The 19,747-nt window shown below is 36.4% G+C and overlaps 1 protein-coding gene across 2 annotated transcripts in view; it reads right to left on the minus strand.

Moving 5' to 3' along the window:
• Positions 1 to 1,148: 1,148 nt before the first annotated feature.
• CDH2 (cadherin 2) overlaps positions 1,149 to 19,747 on the minus strand; it is a 113,257-nt gene continuing 94,658 nt past the window's right edge. For both annotated transcript variants that reach the window (XM_085220936.1, XM_085220935.1), the window contains 3 exons: positions 19,332 to 19,471; positions 8,111 to 8,275; positions 1,149 to 1,945 (listed from right to left, as the gene is read on the minus strand). In XM_085220936.1, coding sequence (XP_085077062.1) covers positions 1,739 to 1,945; positions 8,111 to 8,275; positions 19,332 to 19,471 — 512 coding nt within the window. In that variant the 3' untranslated portion in view covers positions 1,149 to 1,738. The remainder of the gene's footprint in view (positions 1,946 to 8,110; positions 8,276 to 19,331; positions 19,472 to 19,747) is intronic.

Here is a 19,747-nt window from a genome sequence, read left to right on the forward strand (position 1 = left end):
TTAGAAATGTGTCTGGTAATGACTAATCTCCTAAAAGGACTTGTTTTCCATGACTGTCAGCATTCTCCTTGAGGGACGTGAGCCAGCGTGCACCAAGTTAACAGGGGCCTTGTCTTTACTTCAGAGTTCAGGCAGCAGACGGCGGTCAGGATCTGCAACTTACTTGTTTACACAACCAGCAGCATCAGCACAAAACCAATCGAGAAATGAGCCAAAAATGGTCAAAGATTTATTATTTAGATAAAGTACATTAAACCAAAGAGTCACCTTCATGGAACTGGAAGTTCTGAATTCCCAGCAATGGCACAATCACTCTGCTTCACCTGAGAACTCAGCTTCCCAATCCATGCCGAAGTTTCTCCTCTGGGCAGCTGATTTTCAGTCCAGCAGTACTGAATGCGCAAGAAGTGCACACTGGCCACAATTCAAATGTGCTTTGTGTATGTTTTATTTACTATGCTCAGGACTTACCAGGTAGGAAAAAAACTGCCAAAACCAAGCACCAGATCCAAAATTAGCATTTTATTCAGAACGTTGGGGTCAGAGGTGTATCATTCATATTCTGGTACACAATACAGAGGCAAAGCTGTTCTCAGAAGTCTCTCCAGTTTGAAAGCTCCTTCCCCCTTCCCTCCCCACCCCCAAAACATACCGTATATTTACTCGTGCCACCAGTATTAGGCCAACTTCCCTCCCCCCCCCCCCCCCCCTTTTTTTTTTGGTACAAATTATGTAAAACTTTTGTGCTAAGAACTTTTTTCCCTCCCCAAACAACAAAAAAAAAAAATAAAAATAAAAATAAAAAAAATATTGAGTACTCTAACTACAGTTCAACAATTGATTCAATGTCACTTGTTTGCAACCTGTTTTGTAAATACTTTATCCATAACGAAAGATATAAACATGCAAAAACCTGAATCCATAGTCCAAATAATACATACACATGTTCTGAAGTTTCTGCACTTCTCCACAGACTATGCCAATAAAACATTATGTACACATACCATTTTTACAGTGAAGTGGGAAAAAAGTACTAGAAAGTAAAAAAAAAAAAAAAAAGAAAAAAGTGTACATGGATTGCGACCAAAATGTGTCTAACATTCTAGCATAAGGAAAAAAAAAAAAAAATCAATTCTGCTACAAACTGGTGATATGAAAACTCCCTTTATTTGCAACCAGCTGCATAAGTTTTAGAATTTTAGTGAAAAAAATCCCCTAACATCTAAAACTAGAAGTAATGTACACTGTTCCACCTCATGGTCTTCTCTTCCACATAATAAAATTGTTCCATGAGGATTATTTTTTTTTAATTTTCAGTCTCCTTATTTTAATAAAAGCAATGCGATGTAACAAAAGCATATTGAAGCATATTGTGATTCACCTTACTCCTCCCCACCCCAACATATCTTGTTTCTTTAATGCATCATTTCATAAATCAGTACCATTAAAGCCTTAAACATAAAACTAATTCCGATCTGAAAAAGGTACAAAAAGGCACATAAAATCCCAGTGCTTCTGTACTGTAAAATTCAAGTGTAACTGAGCTCAATATTTTTTTCCAAACAGCATTGGATCACTGATATTCCACGGAGCCCAAATTGGTTTGCAGCCTATGCCAAAGCCTTCAGCAAGCACTTGTGCTAGTAGACTACAAAGTTAAAGCCTAGCTTCTGTATGCTTTTGGGGAATATCAGTTGAAATGTTTGTACTTGTCCAAAAAGAAAGTTCACTTTGAAGTTCAGTCATCACCTCCACCGTACATGTCAGCAAGTTTCTTGAAACGTGGGCCCCAGTCATTTAGGTAGTCATAGTCTTGCTCACCACCACTACTTGAGGAATTAAGAGAGCTCAAGGATCCAGCAGTGGAGCCACTTCCTTCATAGTCGAAGACTAAGAGGGAATCGTATGGTGGGGCTGTAGGATCATTGTCGGCTGCTTTAAGTCCCTGTAATAACGAGAGAGAGAGAAAAAAAGGTTAAGTTCTGTATCAGTGAGGCAACACGTAACTGGAACATTGCATTGCTGTTATCTACCAGCCACCACTCGAGAAAATACCGTTCTTGTTCTTCTACAGTTCATATAAACCAGAACGGCATGGTTCATGTCTCTGTAACTCCAGCAAAAACGTATTCCAATTGCCTTTAAAATGGACACATTTCCAGCATTTAAAGCTGGAAGTTTTGGAACAACTGCACACACTGTTCTAACAAAATCTTAAGAGAACATCACTGAACTTGGAATGATGCTAATAAATATACAGTTTCTGAGCTGTACAGCTCACAACCTGAGGCATGAGCAATATGGGACTGGTTAAATAGACAGATGGGGAAGGAGAAATAGGCATGTTTGCAAAGATTTGCTTTAACAGCTATCTCACATGGCCAATAACATATCCACTGACACTGCTGGCCTGCAGTCCATCTGTGTGTGCCAAGAGCTGTATTTAGTTAGTTCTGCAAAATTCATGTGCCTCTGTAGGCTGCTGTGAGATAAAGGTACAATATGTTGGCTTAAGCCGCATGTGTTTTGCCATTACCACCCATAAGATTCCACCTGCTCCTCATAAAACACACACAAAAAGAGACGCGAAAGCTAAATGCATCAATATAGCCATTTTTGCTTCCTTGTTTGAAAGTATTCAAGCTATAAACACACAAATATTAGGTCTTCAGTAATTTTAAACTTCTACCCTCTGAAGCTCAATAACCCCAAACTAAAACCAAAGCAAACTGAGCCAGGGAAAAGTAGAGCAAGAACCACACTTCTTCCAGAGGAGTGACTCCTCTGTTCAAACCTCCTAACGTAAGTTCAAACCTAAACAGTAAATTTAAAGAATATAAAGCAATTACTCTGTGGTGAGCCACACTTAGCCTGGAAAGACTTACGGCTTGAATATAACAGGCTACAGTTATAAGCAAATGCAAGCCCTCTTGTGTTTTGGATTTTTTCAGCCCTGTAGTTTCTTCCACAGGATTAGCAATGATTTTTCAAGATCTTCCACTTTCAGGATGGATCTATTCTGGCAGCTATTGATGAGGAATAATGTGACTGCCAAGGTTCTTTCAGCCTCAGCTAAGGCTTCAAGTTGCTCACTGTTAGATTAATTTTAACCAGTGCAATTTGTGCCAATTTTCCTGCTAATTTTTGATGCTCATTTATTTCTTTGAAAAATCGCTTTCTTCTATTCTTTTTTTGAAGGATTGTATCTCCTTTGAATTATTTAAGATGCCATTTTTACAAATGTATGTTTTAAACCAAACAGTGCATGACAAGAATGTGACATAACAAATGTCTGAATTTTTTTCCTTATAAATATATATACCTGAATTCATTAATTAAAACATATAGTATCAATAAAAGAAACCTGATTATTAGCATCTAAATCATTCAGAAGTGTGCAAAATGTACCTAAAATAGTTTTGCAAATCAATGCTGGAGAGGCCCAGCATAATTATCAAACTAATGACCTCCAATCAAGAACATATTTTGGATTTAAAGCGATCGTTTCGCATAGTACAACAACATCAAGCACGCTATTAATAGCCAGTATTAGAAGCATAATTTTGAATTATCTGATAAGAATAATTGGTGATGCTTGTTATCTTTCTCTTTGGAGTTTTCCATCTTGACAGCCACAATAAGGGCAAACGATTCAAGATTCCTAAAAGGCAACAGCAAGTATATGTTGGAAGATTTCCTTCGTCCAGCTTCAAAGCTTCAAACAGTTCTAAGGCTTTATCTTTATTTCTGCTGCTGAAGCAGAAATCTAAATTTAAGTCTTCAGCAGTCCTTATAGTATTCGCACCTTCACTTAAGCCTGCTTGGGGTGATGTACTCCCATGCTTTTTGTGTACAGAGGTGACAAGGAGGGTGAATACTTAAGGAGTGCTGAGGTAGGAATCTCAGGTGTTTCTGTGTAAAAGTCATTTACAAAGGGGGTTTGGAGACGAAATGTTACTTCCCTGCAGTTCTGCCTGGGAACAGCCAGTCAAGCACAGGATACTGATTTATTACAATTAACAATTCCTCAGACTCTAGATATAATAAACTTTAAGACAACAAAGTTCTCTGCCATATTCGTATGGCATGTTGATTAAGAAATAGCACAACTTTTTACATCCCTTCTGCTAAGCGTATTTTCTGAACTGCTGGGTACTACAGCATGTCTGAAGCTGGAGATGCTTGATGTCAGCTTTGGCAATGAAACTGGCTTATGAAACTCCCCTTAGTTTTAGTATTGCCATCTTTTTGCTTACTATGCCATTCCTTCCAGTACCACAAAGTGCTCTACTGGCATGACTGAGAAGGGAAAAATGATTCCCAGCGACTACTCACACTGTTTTTGCTGGAGTGATATTGTCAACCACTCCTCAAAAGATTCCTCAGTATTTCTCAGAGGTGCTCAAGAACTTCAGAACAGTGGATTTTCTGTTGTTTCGATTACCGATTCCTGATCTTGAAAACCTGCAGTTTCCACTAGTTACCTTCAGTTTGTGATTTAATTTACCTCAAGCTATGTCCTCTATTGATTAGAAATATATTCTTATTCACAAACTCTCCACCACAATAAGATTTCTAGGGACAGCATAGGTGATTTTTGAAAATGAGCTTAACAAAGCTTCTTCAAACAGGTCTGATTTATACTGCCTGCAAATCCTGAATACTCTTAGCATTAATTATGGTTCACATTCTGTAGGTTATGTTTTAAAAAGCTCAAAATGGAAAACAGTGTCTACGGAGGATTCTTAATAACACATGACTTGTTTGTATACTGAACTGGAAGAAAAGGAAGTTTTTCTGTCGCTCCCTTAAACTAGAGATTCATCTATCCTCTTAAACAGACAAAACAAGAAAGTCCCCAAGGTCATTTAGATTATGCCTGCAAAACATATTTTGATTATAAGGCACCTCTGGAACCTTCTTATTTTTTACAAAGTTCATGTTTTATTTTAACTTTGCAAGTGTAATAAAAATACTTGAAGGCTTTATCATACTTCTAACTTGTTTTTCCAATGAGAAGTTATTAGAACACTACAAAATACTCATACTTACACGTTTCATTGAATTAGGTAGACAATACAACTGATGACAGCTGGAAAATAATACACTGCAAGAAACAAAGTAAGCACAGCCAAACAGAAAAAAGATGATCCACTAGGTCTTTTTCACCTTCTGTTCCTCTGTAATAGGATCAAGAGGAAAAAAATACCCCATGCTTTCTCAGGTGGTGGTAGCTAAGTCCTCTAGTAACTGACACAAATGATGTACAGTTATTTTTTGCCAAGAAGTTGGAGTAATTTGGTAGCTAGTTTGAACAATACTGGCACTGTGTCTGAGTGTCTGAGGTACTGGTGAGCATTCAACAGACAGAATTCATTCCCATACCTGGGCTAGCATCCCAAAGGTTCAGTGATCAGCATCTCTGGGAACGGGGCCAAGTCCTCCAAAATACAGGACTGATCTCCAAAAAGTATTGCATGTTTTCAAGCCAGCAGAGTAAATGCAAACTTTGTTGCAGAGATACTGACAACTGAAAGGCAGCCCCTCCCTGTTCAGCTAGTGAATTGGTTAATTTGGGACATGGTCTGGGTTAGGGCTGAACAAAAGAGAAGTCACGGTGTGACTTGTCGCAGTGGAAGAAAGTTCTTTGCCAAACCATGCCAAATACGGATGCAAAGAAGTATGAACTTTACCATTTCTTATCTTGCTATGTCTTTTTCACAGTTTACCATATCTTCTGTCTGAACTATCATCCTAAAAGAGAAAACTGGCATCTTTAGAAAAGACATTCCCTTCTTTTATTCCACATAAAACTGAGAGATTTGAAAATTGAACAATTTGTTCAGGCATAGCCTTGCTGGGGTTGCTTACGACACGCGGCAAAGAATGTTAACTGAAGCAAATTTGAAAACCTGTGCAGCCTCAATGTTTATGCACAGGATACTGGTTATTTGGAATATTAACTGTAATAGTGACTACTACAGCAAACAACTAATTTTTTTGTTGTTCTAATAAACTTCTTAGAACCATGTTTGCCATGAGAAATTTTGACATAATACAAATTGAGATAAAACTACTGTGGAGAAATAAAATCTTCATTTTGCTCAGTGTTCTGGTAAAACAGAGCATAAAGAATCCTCGGCAATAACTGTGCACTTCAGAGAGGGTTAGGTAAAATGCTCCATAGTAAAACAAAATCAAAATCCTAAGAAAGAAACTCCTTACAACAAAAAGAAGCTAAATATATAATAATTGAAACATAGAATCTACATCATGTAGTTCCTTTCAATATGAGGAAGCAATTGATTACCAGTTAGGCTGCAGATAAAATTTCCATGCTTTAATTTTGTGTATAAATCTAATGTTAATTTTGTTTTTGATTGAATTATATTATTGCTATCATTTTACAATGCAAAACTAGCTGGAAGAACCTTTCTTTTTTAGGTGAAGAGGAAAAGGAAATATGCAGGAAGGTACTGAGCTAATACAACAGAAATCAGTAAGAAAATGATTCCTAGCTTGGTACTAAGATATAAACATGGGGTTAAATAAAGATAGAACCTACAGTTTCTATCCATTTATGACAGATTCTTCAGGAGTGACAACATACTGAAAAACAGCATTGCTGAAACAGTTTGCTGAGTAATTTTAAAACTGTGTAAGACTGGACAAACTGTCCCTTTTCTGGTTGTCGAGAATCACTCCCTCATTTCTCATCTAGGATCCATATAAGTGTCAACACTACTGCAAACATGAGGAAAATCAGGGTACTGAAGATCATAGGCTCTTTGCCAGCACTTGCCAGGTTAGGAACGTACAGGCACACTCATAGGAGAGTAGAAAGGGAAACTGATCATCTGGAAGATGATGAGGGTCCGTAAGGAAGTTCTTGTGCGTACACAATCTTGGGCATTTTGTTCTTCCATGACTCTACTTTATTACAAAAGTCAAATGTATTTGAAATATTTAGAAGTACAAGGTATGCAAAGATCCACTTTGCTAAGCCACTTCATTCTAATAGAGGTCTTCCACAAATCTGGGTACTCTTAAAATAACATCTAATTGGAATAGCTTACAGCTAGTCACCTTCCTTTACATAGTATTGCTGTGTATCTTATAAGGATAAACTCCATTTTACATAGCCTGCTAACACAGAAGAGACTTAAGTGTATTAGTCTGCTTTTTCCCTTAAAATAAACAACAAGAAACGTATCTGCAAAAACTGTTCTCTTCAATACTTATCCACCTAGTAACTGCCAGAGATACAAGAAAATTAGAGAATATAATTTACTTCTATTAATCTACAGAATACTGAATTACTAAACCATAATTTACAACTTAAAAATAAGGTTAATATTTGTTTTTCTGTAATCAGTGAGCATAAGAAATGCATCTACTGTCATAAGTTACATAAAAATCAATGATTTAAGATTGACAAGTGATTAAAATAATGAAACAAGTATTTGTAAATTATTACTTTCAGACGTGTGAATAATCTGGTTATAGTCTGAATCTTACTTACATTTATCTTTATTAATTTGAAGAATCAAAGATAATGCAAAGACTTTTAAAGCTCTATGACAAGTATTAAAAGCACTTACATAACATTTAATTTAGCTGCCCTGCTCACTAATCGTATTTGATGGAATTCTTCTGGCCTTACTGAACGTACAGAATTTCCACTACTATCCGGCTTCAAAGGGTAATGTTTGAGGAAAATGAATACGAACTACTTCTATTATTAAATTACTCTGAATTAATAAATGAATTTAGGCTAAACTATAATTTTGTTATTCTATTTATTACTTGGAACCCAAAGAATAATCTGCTTGAAGATACTGTGGTCGCGGCTGATAACGTATTATGAATGTAATTAATACAAATGTGCAGAAGTTAATTGATATATCTTCTCCTTCTGTTTGAATGAGTTAATTAAATTTGTCTGCACTTTAAAAGAATGTATTTAGTTCAATTTAGCAGGACAACTTTAATTATTTAAGTAAGTTTTTAGAAGTTATAATGTTCAAATTTAATAGCTACTCATGCAGAGTACAATTAAGAAAATATAAAACCTTACAGACCAGAGATGGAAACTCTTTCTCTCTTTTACCTCATTAATGAAGTCCCCAATGTCCCCAGGATGAGGAGCAGCTGATCTGACTGGATACTGAGGTTCTGCATGGATTGGCCTTTCATCAAGACGTCTGATTCCAACAGGTTTGATGGCATCTGGTTCTACAGTGTCAGGCTGCTGGAGCTGGCTCAAGTCATAATCCTGCAACATGTGAAGCAGAGAGAGTACGTTAGGAGAATTTTAAATGCTGCCTGTCAGCAGAAACATGAGGAAAGAAAACAGGGAAGTACAAGGAATCATTTCACCACAACTCTTATTTTCAGGATTGTAACACGTACTGAGAATAAGTCTGAAACATAGTTATTTCCAGGACATTATTTGATTTATACTCCATGAACCTACTGTTTTGATTCTGTTCCATCAGATTTGTAGTGGTTCTCATAAATTTTCCATTGAGAAGAAAGGATTTGTGTAGTACTATTAAGAGACTAAACTCTTCCTAGTAACGATGATCTACTGCATAGAGCAAAGATATCAAATCCAACTCTCATTTTTCTAGGGAAATAAACACTAGGCATTCTCATTCTGAAAAAGAAGCAAGTGTACTGCTCCGCAGTATTTTATAATACATTCAAGAATGGAGTTTAAGACTTCCTGCTGATTTCATGCAGCTTCTATAATATGAAAGCCAAGGGGGGAAAAATGTCATAAGAAGTACAAAGCTCCTCAGATTTAGCCTTAATTCTAGGCTTTTTCTAAAGATTACTTGTGGATCTGTTCATTAAGTACTTGATGCCACAGTTTCCAACTCCGGCAGACTGATGAATCTAGCATACCAGTAGGAATTTCAATAAGCAGTATATATGTATATTAATTTTTTAATTAGATGAATATTTATGCATTTTAAGATAGATATTCCTGAATACTATTTGCACAGTGTGATGCGTTTCAGCACTGTCATTCACCTCGCTGCAGTCATGCCTAGAAGATAGTCATGCTCGAAGATGCCTTTCCACAAGGCACTGGTAAAACTGCAGAACAAAGAACTGGACTTAAAGGCTTAAACTAAAGTCAACCATCCATGAGCTACCAGCAGACTGGGGCTTAACGCCAGCTCTACTGTATTCCAGATATATACAAATAGTCCAAGCAGTTGAGAAGCATCCTTAAATAAGTTCTTCTATAATCTGTATCTATTTTTCAGTAGTGTTTTTCTAGTAAAACCTTATTTGCAATCTGAGTTTGCTGGGAGCTGTCTATACAGAGAATTACATTTTCATTGGTTCCTAACTGATTCCTGAGAAAGACATGTATACTGCTGCTGTCACTTCATGGAACTTAGGGGGCCTTTTGAGAGTATTACTTCACCAATTGTGGTCCCCCAGCACAGACCTTTCAACAGGAAGCAAGGACTGTTGACTGCAGTGAAAGCATTTTCATTGGGAGAGCTTTACTGTCTATCAGATCATTACACTTCCTAATTTGTTTCTCGGGTCCTCAACTGATTGCACACGAATTCATAGTCAAAAAGGTGCAATAGCTCCACTGAGATCTTAGAATGTAGTTTTGTATGTTTTAATTAAATTACAAGTTCCTCGGGGCAGAGCTGTAACTTTAACCCTTTGTTTCATCAAAACAGAACAGAATAAGTTGTTTCAATGAAGTCGTATGGATTGGAAGAAGTACAAGTAAAGAAAGTAAAAGTAAACTGAACTCTTTATCCTTTCCCTTTTTATTATGTAAAATAAATCAAAACAGTTTACAGACATACTATCAGAAAATCATATGAGAGTAGAATGTAGTTTTCGGAATTTATGAATATGTATTAAGAGTGCTTTTCATACACTTCATTTTAATGCTTAATATTTTCACATGAAGGAATTCAAATAGGTATGATTAAATGAAAAAAATATTAAAATCAGGAAAATCTCTCTAGTCATTTCAGTTTTATAATGCTATATATATATTATCTATAAATAATATATATTTATATTATTATAAACATTTTATATATTTATATATACATATATAAATAGAATAATAAAATGGCTTGGGTTGGAATAGACCTTAAAAAGAACAAGCAGTTTCAACAAGTTTCTTAGTGCCCCACTGAATACCTCCAGGGATGGAGTACTCAGAGCTTCTCCAGGCAACCTGTTCCAGTGTCTCACCACTCTCTGAATAAAAAATTTCCTAATATCTCATCTAAATTTCTCCTCTTTTAGTTTACAATCTATTCACCCATCCCCATACACAAAAGCTCGTTTCCTGATTAGTGGTCATACAGAAATACCATATTAAATGAGTCAGACAGAGTCCTCATATTTAAGTTTATTCTCCTGTGTATTTGTATAGTATGAGACATCTCTAAGCTTTACAGCTACAAAGACAGCAAAGATTGCCATCCTCAAGGCAACAGCAGGGCAGAATGTCTCTTTACATGGACTCCCTCTTTGGATTTCTTTTCTAGTATAATTTATGACGCTGCCTTCCAGACTTCTATCAGAGGAAATTTATTTTGCAGGTCTATTAAGTGTCTGGACAGGAAAAAAAGAGATCCATTGTGCTTATTACCACAGACTCCCAATTCTCCTGTATCATTAAAATCAATACCAACTACACATCAGTTAGGTATGGCACTCATCCACCATCTCCTGAAACTGGCTTAATGTCGTACAAACACAGCATCATGCAACGCCTCCAGCTGTTTCAATATTCTGTCTGAAGCCAACCCTACTCAATTACTGCAAAGTTAAAATAAATAAATAAATAAATATATATATATATATTTTTTTTTTTTCAAAGACTCAGACTGTAAGCTGTAAAGGGCTGTAGAAATTCCATCTCTTTGCTCGATGTTGCATTCACTGCTAGATAAATGGAGAAACTTTTGCTGTATTATCTAAAGCTCCTGAACAGACTTTAAGGTTAGTCTCAAGCAGAGTTTGACATAGTTAAATGCAGAAGTAACAGCTAAAAGGAAAACTGTCGTATCAGAGTGAGAAAAAAACATGCTGAGGTAGGTTGGGACAGCATGCTTAGATTGATGTTCAGGGTCATTATTTCTACTCTAATTCAGAACCAGAAGTCAACAGCATTGTCCTAGCTTCAGTCTTCTTCCAAAGTTCATTCTTTCAATCTGCTGAGGGATTAATGAGGAACAAGAATTGGCCCTCTACTGAAAACATACTTGAATGATGGCATTTAATTCATATGGCTGATAGCTTTTGTCAGAGGCATTTATTTACTAATTTCTGTTAGTAAGCCCTAATTCTAGTAATTTTTTTCCCTTCCTTAAGTTTGGATTTGAGCAAATTCCTTCAGAAGGTTTGAATTCTTTTTCTTTAGACTTCTGGATAAGCTTAGATGGTTAATGGAAAGAAGAATGGAAGACTGCTGTTCTTTTTTTTTTCCCCAATAGGGAGATAGCTAAAACATTAGCTTTTATTTATCTAGCAAACTCGGGCCCTCCAGAAACCAGAAAATTACACCGACCTGGTTGTCCAAGTCAACGGGAAAATGGAAGCCTCCATTTCAATGACTGGGATCTAAGTGAAGCAAGCTGAATGACCTCTCGCTTATAAAGGGATCTTATAGAACTATATGAGACAATACAGCCACCTTTTACAAAACTGGTGGCTAATGAGATGACTAGCTTATATTTTATCAGTATAACTTGATGTAACCCCAAACATTTCTGTTTCCTTAGTTAGCCTCTTTTGATATTACTATTTACTTTTACTGGCGAAAAAAAAAATTAAAAAAAACAAAACAAAACAATAACAACAAAAAGCAGACAACCAAAACCCCACTATCACCTGTACTGAAACAGAAGAACTTGTTTTTGATTTGTTTTTAGCTTTAAGAAAGGAAATAAAAATCAGGATCTCCTAAAAAGGTATTTTACCAGAAGCTGCATCTTGTCAAATTAAGTTATCCTCAAGCTCCCTTACCACAAAAGAAACGAACTTCATACCAGCCCAATTACAAATATTAATACTATTACCTATTCACTTAGTTTTAGACAGCTTTAAGCAAGGACTTGAACCATTAGTAGCTCTGACCTCACATTCCTGAAATGTGAGATCCAAGTACTAAATGTCAAAACCAGCTACCCGAGCCATAGAGATTAACCACTTTACCAGCTGTGCAGACAGAAGAGACCAAAAACTCCTAAAAACTTTTCTTTAAGAACCTTTATGCAGTAGTTGGAAGCATAGTTCACGTATCTCAACTTGAATAGAAGAAATGGCCAGAACAGAAGAAAATGCCATTTTATATTCCCTAGTAATCACTGATTTACAAAGAAAAAGAAAGTGCTTTTCCCTTAAACAACTTCCTCTTGTGCAAAGCGGCCATTCATTTAATGGCACTTGAGTAATAATTCCTCATGCAGCAGCCATCAGCTGCAGCATTGGGAGAAATATCTCTAAAGTACCCCACTTTCTGTTCCAACCAATCTTTGGAGGTTAAAAAAAGAAAAAAAAAAAAAGATAATCCAGGAGATAGAATTTCCCAGAAGCTTCAACTTGAAGTTAACTTTTTCTCCTGGATTAGCTGCTCTGTGCTTGAATTTTAGGAGTTGCTGGCAATAGCTTAAATTGAAAACGTATTACACTAACTAGACCGTCTCAATATGAATGCATACTGAAACAAAAAAGAATTCCAAATATCAGATTGAAACCACAAGTTAATAAATCCATAGATTTTTATGCACAGATGGGTTGACCTTAAAAGCAATCAAACAAGTTTTTGTTGTCGTTTTTTTTTTTGTTGTTGTTTGTTTTTTTAAATCTCTCATAGAAAGCAAGCTTTGGCTACGTATGTATACAGGCCTGGACATATGACTCACATAACAAAAATACAACACCTGTTTCTCATTTTCAAAGCATATGGCCTTTATGAAAACATACAGAAGTTTTGATCTATTCCCATGGAAGAAATCAATTTAATTGTCACTGGTTCACTTAATTTGATTATGACAGCTGTAAGTGGCATTCACTGGACAAAACCAGATGCAGTGCTCCAAAGCAAGTAAAGCAGCAATGGCAGAAGTCTGCATTTCACGCATCCATTTTACAGGATGGTATCTTAGTATAAACCCAACTTTATTTCAGTGTTGAGAGAACAGACCAAACTATAACTTGAATGGTCACAAACGGTCACGGATAAAATGCATGGCCTGCTCCTCCTCCGTGTTGCTAACTACTGTCTACTCCAAGAGAGAATTGGGGCAGGGGGAGCAACAGAAGAAAAATTCAGGTGAAAATTCAGAAATTTAAAAGTTTTATACAAATAATGAAAAGGAAGTGAAAACCAACCCTTTAATCATTCTACCCCCAAACCCCAAACAATGCTGAGCAACTTGCACATAAAATATTGCTCAAGTTCTGCAAAATGCTCCTAACCCCCTAAATCTTTCATTTACTGAAATAGGATTCCCAAAAAGGAAAAGCACGTGGGTTTGACTAGATTCAGACTGCAGGTGGGAGTCTAGTTACAGTATCTGCACTAACAGTTGGTCTTTATTTGCAATTCATTTTTTATTACTTTCTTCCATATTCCTTTTCCCATTTGATTTTATTGTAGATAAATCTAAAGCATTACAAGTTAATCATTTTTAAGATAACCAAGAAGCTCACTTATCTGTTTTAATAAAAAAGGTGAAAGTTAAACTCTAACTGCAGATAAAACACAGTAACACTGACGTAGGTTCTAGACGGAATAAAATAAAATACAAAACAATTCTGTAATGGAATTATGGAAACATTATTTTTCCATGATGAGATAAAGATTCACCAAAGAATGATAATAATTCCTCCACAGGAGCACTGCATGAGTCACTCACTCAAGAAACAAGGTCTAAGTAAGCAATCACTATCCTCAAAATAACTTCCTCCTGTTTATAATATTACAGATGCCTAGGGATATCTTAACAGCAGTTGTTTTATTCATTATCGTTTAAGTTTTTAAATGAAATATTTTACAGTCTTAAACGTAATACAGAATAAAGGTTAAGTAGTGAGAGTAGATGATCTGAACACTCCGGATGGTAAAATATAATCATATGGATTTATACTGTTGATAAAGTAGCTCAGAAATATTGTTTTTATAACAGAGCTTACAATAAGATCCAGCATATAAAACTGACGTAATCTTAAAACACCAATATCAAGAAAGTCATGACATTAAGAAAAAAAAAAAAAAAAAAAACAGAAAAAAGAAACAAAGATTAAAATACAAATGATTACTTGGTACATTTTTTTTATCAATGACACACAAATGCTGGAATAAAAAGCTATCCTTTTTCACAAATGAGAAATTCCTGTTTAGAATTTAGATCCATTCACACCTAAAAGTAGACTGTTATGTTTTTATCATATTTAAAATAATTGCTATTTTATTTCTCAATATTAATGTGTAATAAAACAGGAGAAAAAGTGAGCTATCGACTAACATCTGAACAGACTGTAAGGAACAGTGATTTAGGAAGGAACAAGCAGAATTCTTAGTAAGAAAAATACTTAATGATAGCAAAATCACTGCTTTAGAAACTCTTGTATTTGAGTGTGATAGTCAGGTTAAAACACATTCAGGACAGCCAAAAATAAATAGTTTCAAGGCATACTCGCTGTTCTAATTTGCATCAGCAAGACCACTTGCATAACTATGCACTATTAGAATTCAGGAAACATCATAGAACTGGACTCAAAGGAGATGTGAGGAGCATCTTCCATAACGTACTATAGAAGACTCATGAAAAAAACAATTAAATAGTAAACAATACGTATCACAGTTATCAAGCTGATGTATGCATCAAGTATCCCAGTTGAGCAACCACTGCCTCAATGTAAATCACATAAGTGGCTTGAGGGACATGGTAGAACGCATTAGTGATGTTTATAGGCTGTGATCTGCCACACATGCAAACTATGTGGCAGACGTGCTAAGGGCTTTAACACTCAGCCAACATAAGGTTTTTGCACTTAGAATTGACAATAGTGTTACGAGCTGAGTGCACATCATGCCACCAGGACTATGTCAGTCCTCTGTCTCTCACTCACACCTCCTGTCTGCTAACAATTATAAGCTCCACACCATGCGGCAGTTCATTATGAATCAAGACGGTCGCTCCCAGCTTCATAATCTGCCATAACTTGTCAGATTACTTGGTAATGTTCATTTCAGAATATGGCAAACTGTAATGCCCTTGCCACAAATAGCTGGGTTAAACATTCAGAGGGAATAAAAGCCCCCAGTCCTTCCCAAAGCAGTCTCACTTACTCCTGTGCAATGGTGGCGACCCAAAGTAACTCATGGTGTGACTCCAACAGGTAGCCAAATTGTCAGAACTAGAAAATATTAAACAAAACTCTGGGAAGAATAACAGACTTTCTACCTGGAGTATCTCTTCCCTCTCTTAACACTCTCTCTCCTTTCAGCTGCCAGAACAGTGGGGGGAAAAAAAAACAACAAAAAAAAAAAACCCCACTCCTACTTGGACAATATGAATGTTCTAGAGCTTTCAGAGTCAGGTTTTAAACTTTTTTTTTTCCAAAAAACAGAATTTCAAGCGAAAAAAAGCCAAAACACTTCTTGTGTTGACAACACTCTGCAGTGGGAGCAGGTTGACATCAGTTATGAATGACAGATATACAGCTTTTCTGGCTTAGGGAATTAAATGCATTTTTCTGTACTGTGCAGATCACACAATCCTGTGTAGATCATTCCAAGCTAGAGACAAACAACGAATCATTCTAGAACTTCAATTTTCTTTACAACCATTCAGTCTGCCAGTGAGCAAAGCAGGTCAAGAAGGCCTCAGAGTGGATTAACAGGAGACACAATAAATTGCTCTTTGATGACAATCTTCACATCACAATTAATTCAAAATTCTAGTTTGGGAAGGGGGAGAAAACACACCAACACAAAAGACGACAAAGCATTCTGCCTCAGAGGAAGGAGTTGGAATTTGGAACTAATCAAATTTGTTACTGGATACATTACTCTGACTGCACAAACAAAGAATTTGAAAGCAACATGCTGAGCATGCTTTAGGAGAGTGTTGTGACAGCTTGGAAACCTAACTGAATAGCATTTAAAAGAAACAAACAAAAAATCCACCTCCTAAATAAATAAATGACCTTCCAAGAACAAACCAGAAGTCTGAAAGTAGTTTGGTTTAGGATCCAAAGAATCTTAATTTTATCACTTTAGACACATCTTTGGAATCTTATCAACCAAGTCTTCTGGTCACCTAAAATATCTGCATAAACAAGATGACAATGAGGCCACACTGTGTAAACCTTCAAGTATTCATTCAGAAGAGTGGGTAATTTTAAAAAAGCCTAAATAATTTGTTATCAATAGGAATTTTAAATGTAAAGATTATGAAAATATTTGAACTTCTGAAAATATTCTGTGCTTCCACTGAGACTTGCGAGAAGCTTTGAGCATTCCCCTTTCTTTTTCTGCATGAGAGGCATCCAGGTTTCGATGGCTCTGTGATCCTGAGCATTTTTTGGCACCATCTTCCACCTAGGCTGCTTGGTCAATCAGTGCTGATCTTGTTCGGATAAGGCAGCAACAAACATTAATACTGACATACATATGTCATTTGCTGATCATCTGCAGATCCAAGGCTGACATTAAACATCTTTTTCTTCATTTTAATGGAACACTGGCCTGATGAGGCCTCATCCTAAAAACCAGTTTTTGAGGGAAGTCTTAAATGCTTTTTTGGAACACCTAACTTTGATACTTTAACTTTTTAAATTTGGGGGAGGAAAAAAAAAAGCCAATGCCTAAATAGCATTTTACATTGCTTTGCCTGTACAGGGTTGCAAAGATGAGGTAACTATTTGTAGGGAACTTGTTAGGACACTAGAAAAGCTTGGCATACACTGTTCTTAAATCGTACATAAAACGTGTGCAAAACTGTTTTATAAGAAATAACAATAATGTTAAATCAAAATAGTAATCTTCCTCTTTCCCCAGAGGGTTGAAGAGGGAGGAAAGAAGGAAAACAAGAACAAGTGAACCTAGGAACTATGATCATCTAGTTAAGCACCAACAGGACTCTACTTTTTTTCCAGGAGCGAACCATCAAGTTAATGAATTTCCATGAAAAGCAAGACAGAAGATATTGAGACCATCCAATATAGATAGAGAAATTAGGTGCCAACATTACAGTTTGTGCTCTCTGTTCAGACACACGATCACTTTTACTTATCCTTCCTGTGACATTTGGTATGTCTGAAGTGTATAAAGATCTTTTAGATCCCTGCTCAAGGGATCAAGAGAGTGACCAGTGTACCTCAACAACATGGTTGGTAAATACAATAATAAGTTCCCAACAATGTCCTTAAAACGTACCTTAAGAAAGCAGGGTTTTTGTGGCTAGAAATCTTTTTTTTTTAAATGAAGTCCTTGAACTTCCCTATATCTTGGTGCTTCCTCGACTCGTTAGAACTGATTCTCATTTCCCTTTTCTTACCAATTTACTACTGCACCAACAGTTCCTCCTTTCACTGCATGCACTACGCTCATTCACAGGTTGTGAAAGGCTGCGTTTCTGGATGGTTTACATCCTGCTAATCTTTAACTGTGTTCACAAAACGTTACGTCCTGCTGCGCTCCCCTGACTATCTCTCTGATAAAAACAGCACATTCCCTGCTGAGGAGCACTGTGTACAATGGACAGAGAGACTCCAGCACTCTTTTCAAATGATTATTTTACTCTTCTCTATGCTGCTACTACAAGGCTTAAGGTTTCTGATCTGCAGACACAACCTCTCCCAACACTCTAATAGTATCACCTACAATTTTCTAGCCAACGGTATAAACACTGAAAACTTTACTGACTCTATCCTGGGGACTGTGTCATCAATAATTAAAAGCAAAACTACATAAAAATTGCTAAGCAGGTCCTCCAGGGAATTGTGGGTGGACAAGAGCTGGGGATACATGAACTGGAAAATTAGTCCTCACAGGACAGACTTTTCTTGTTATCTTCTGTGCAGTAACATGCGCAAGCTGGATACAGTTCTTGTACTCAGTCTGTACAATCAAACTGGAACGTATACAGTCTCAAAGGATTGCCTTCAATTTATTAATATAAATGATTTTCCAAAACTGCATAAGCTGAAGTTTCCTTTGCAAACTGCTTAAAAACAAAGTTATGCGGAAAACCCAGGAAGTAGGATCAGGACCTGGGGAAATGCAGGAAACCTGAGAGATAACTAAGGATAACCAAAATTTCAGACAAACCAACAGAAGAACAGAGGGAAGCCACACGTGTCTGTACCAGTGAAGGGAGACACTTTTCAGATTAACTGAAGTGCCAGATGAACATGACTGGGGATGTGTGGAAAAATTATACTTGATTTTTCAAGGCTTTTTACTGGAAAATTTCTTAGGCTGTATTATATACACTGTTCCCTTCATAATTATTACACTTGCTTCTACCAGTAATAATGTGCATTAGTCTACTGTTTGTCACGGTTATAAAGCGCTTAACAAATCTCCTCTGAAGGAAGGAAACCACACTGCTTGGAAATCCACTAACTTTGAGAGAGGCGGAGGGGAACAGAAAGAGGGAAAAAGTAGTTATTCTTAGTATATACACATCAATCCTAGTCCTCTGACATATCAACAATGGTTCAACCAGAGGTGATGTGAGAGTAAATGCATATGGCACCTGCCTGGAAAGGTATTTGAATAAACACAGATGTGCCCTGACAGCTACTTGAAACATAAATACTTTCCAAGCTGAAATCCCAGTAGTGGCCAATCTGTCAATAGCCCACATTACTGTATATCCAGAAAAGCATTCACCTACCAATAAACAAGGGTTGTATTTGGAACAGACTGTATTAGCCACTCTGTACTAGTGATTCTGTACAACAGGATCCCAGACAAGAAGCGGAAGTTTACAGATTACTCCGAGAAGGGATTTTTATTTTAATTTAAGAATAACTGCCTTGGTTGGAATATGGCAAGAATACCACGACTTTTTTTAATGGTGTAAGTCAGCATGCTATTGGTTTTACATATTACCCAAGAGACAGAAAATTTCTGTCTGTGCAACTGCAAAAGCAACACGAGAAAGCAACGTTTCTTTTCAGGTTTTTAAAATAGTACTCATTGTCTTCAGTTATGCACAGATTAGCTACGTATTACGATTTGTCAACAGAAACAAAATGAAGTGCAGAGCGAATTATGAGCCTTTACATAAAAAGTATTCATCATTCCTCACCTGATCTTCTTCTCCACCACCTTCTTCATCGTATTTCAGAATGTTGTCCCTCACGTCATCTTCTGGATCAATTAAGAGCTGCTTGGCCTGACGCTCCTTATCACGGCGTTTCATCCATACTACGAACATCAAAACTAGAACTACATGGCAGAAAGAGATGATAAACATGCATCTTGATTCTAAAGCATGGAAAATTGTGCAAATCTAAACCACACTACTACTGTTATATTTTGTTCTGGATGAGACATTTCAGTATTCCAAGATGGCTTTCTATTTTCAAATTTAAAAGAAGATAGCTTAAGCTGAAGAAGTTTAAACTTAGGATACTATAAGCAACTTGATTTGGAAATCAATCACGTATTACTTCCCTAAGTCACAAATCTGTACCTGCAAAATAAACTTGTCATAAAGTAAGA

This window comes from Meleagris gallopavo, chromosome 3, assembly GCF_905368555.1.
Source record: "Meleagris gallopavo chromosome 3, MGAL_WU_HG_1.1, whole genome shotgun sequence".
NCBI lineage: Eukaryota > Metazoa > Chordata > Aves > Galliformes > Phasianidae > Meleagris > Meleagris gallopavo.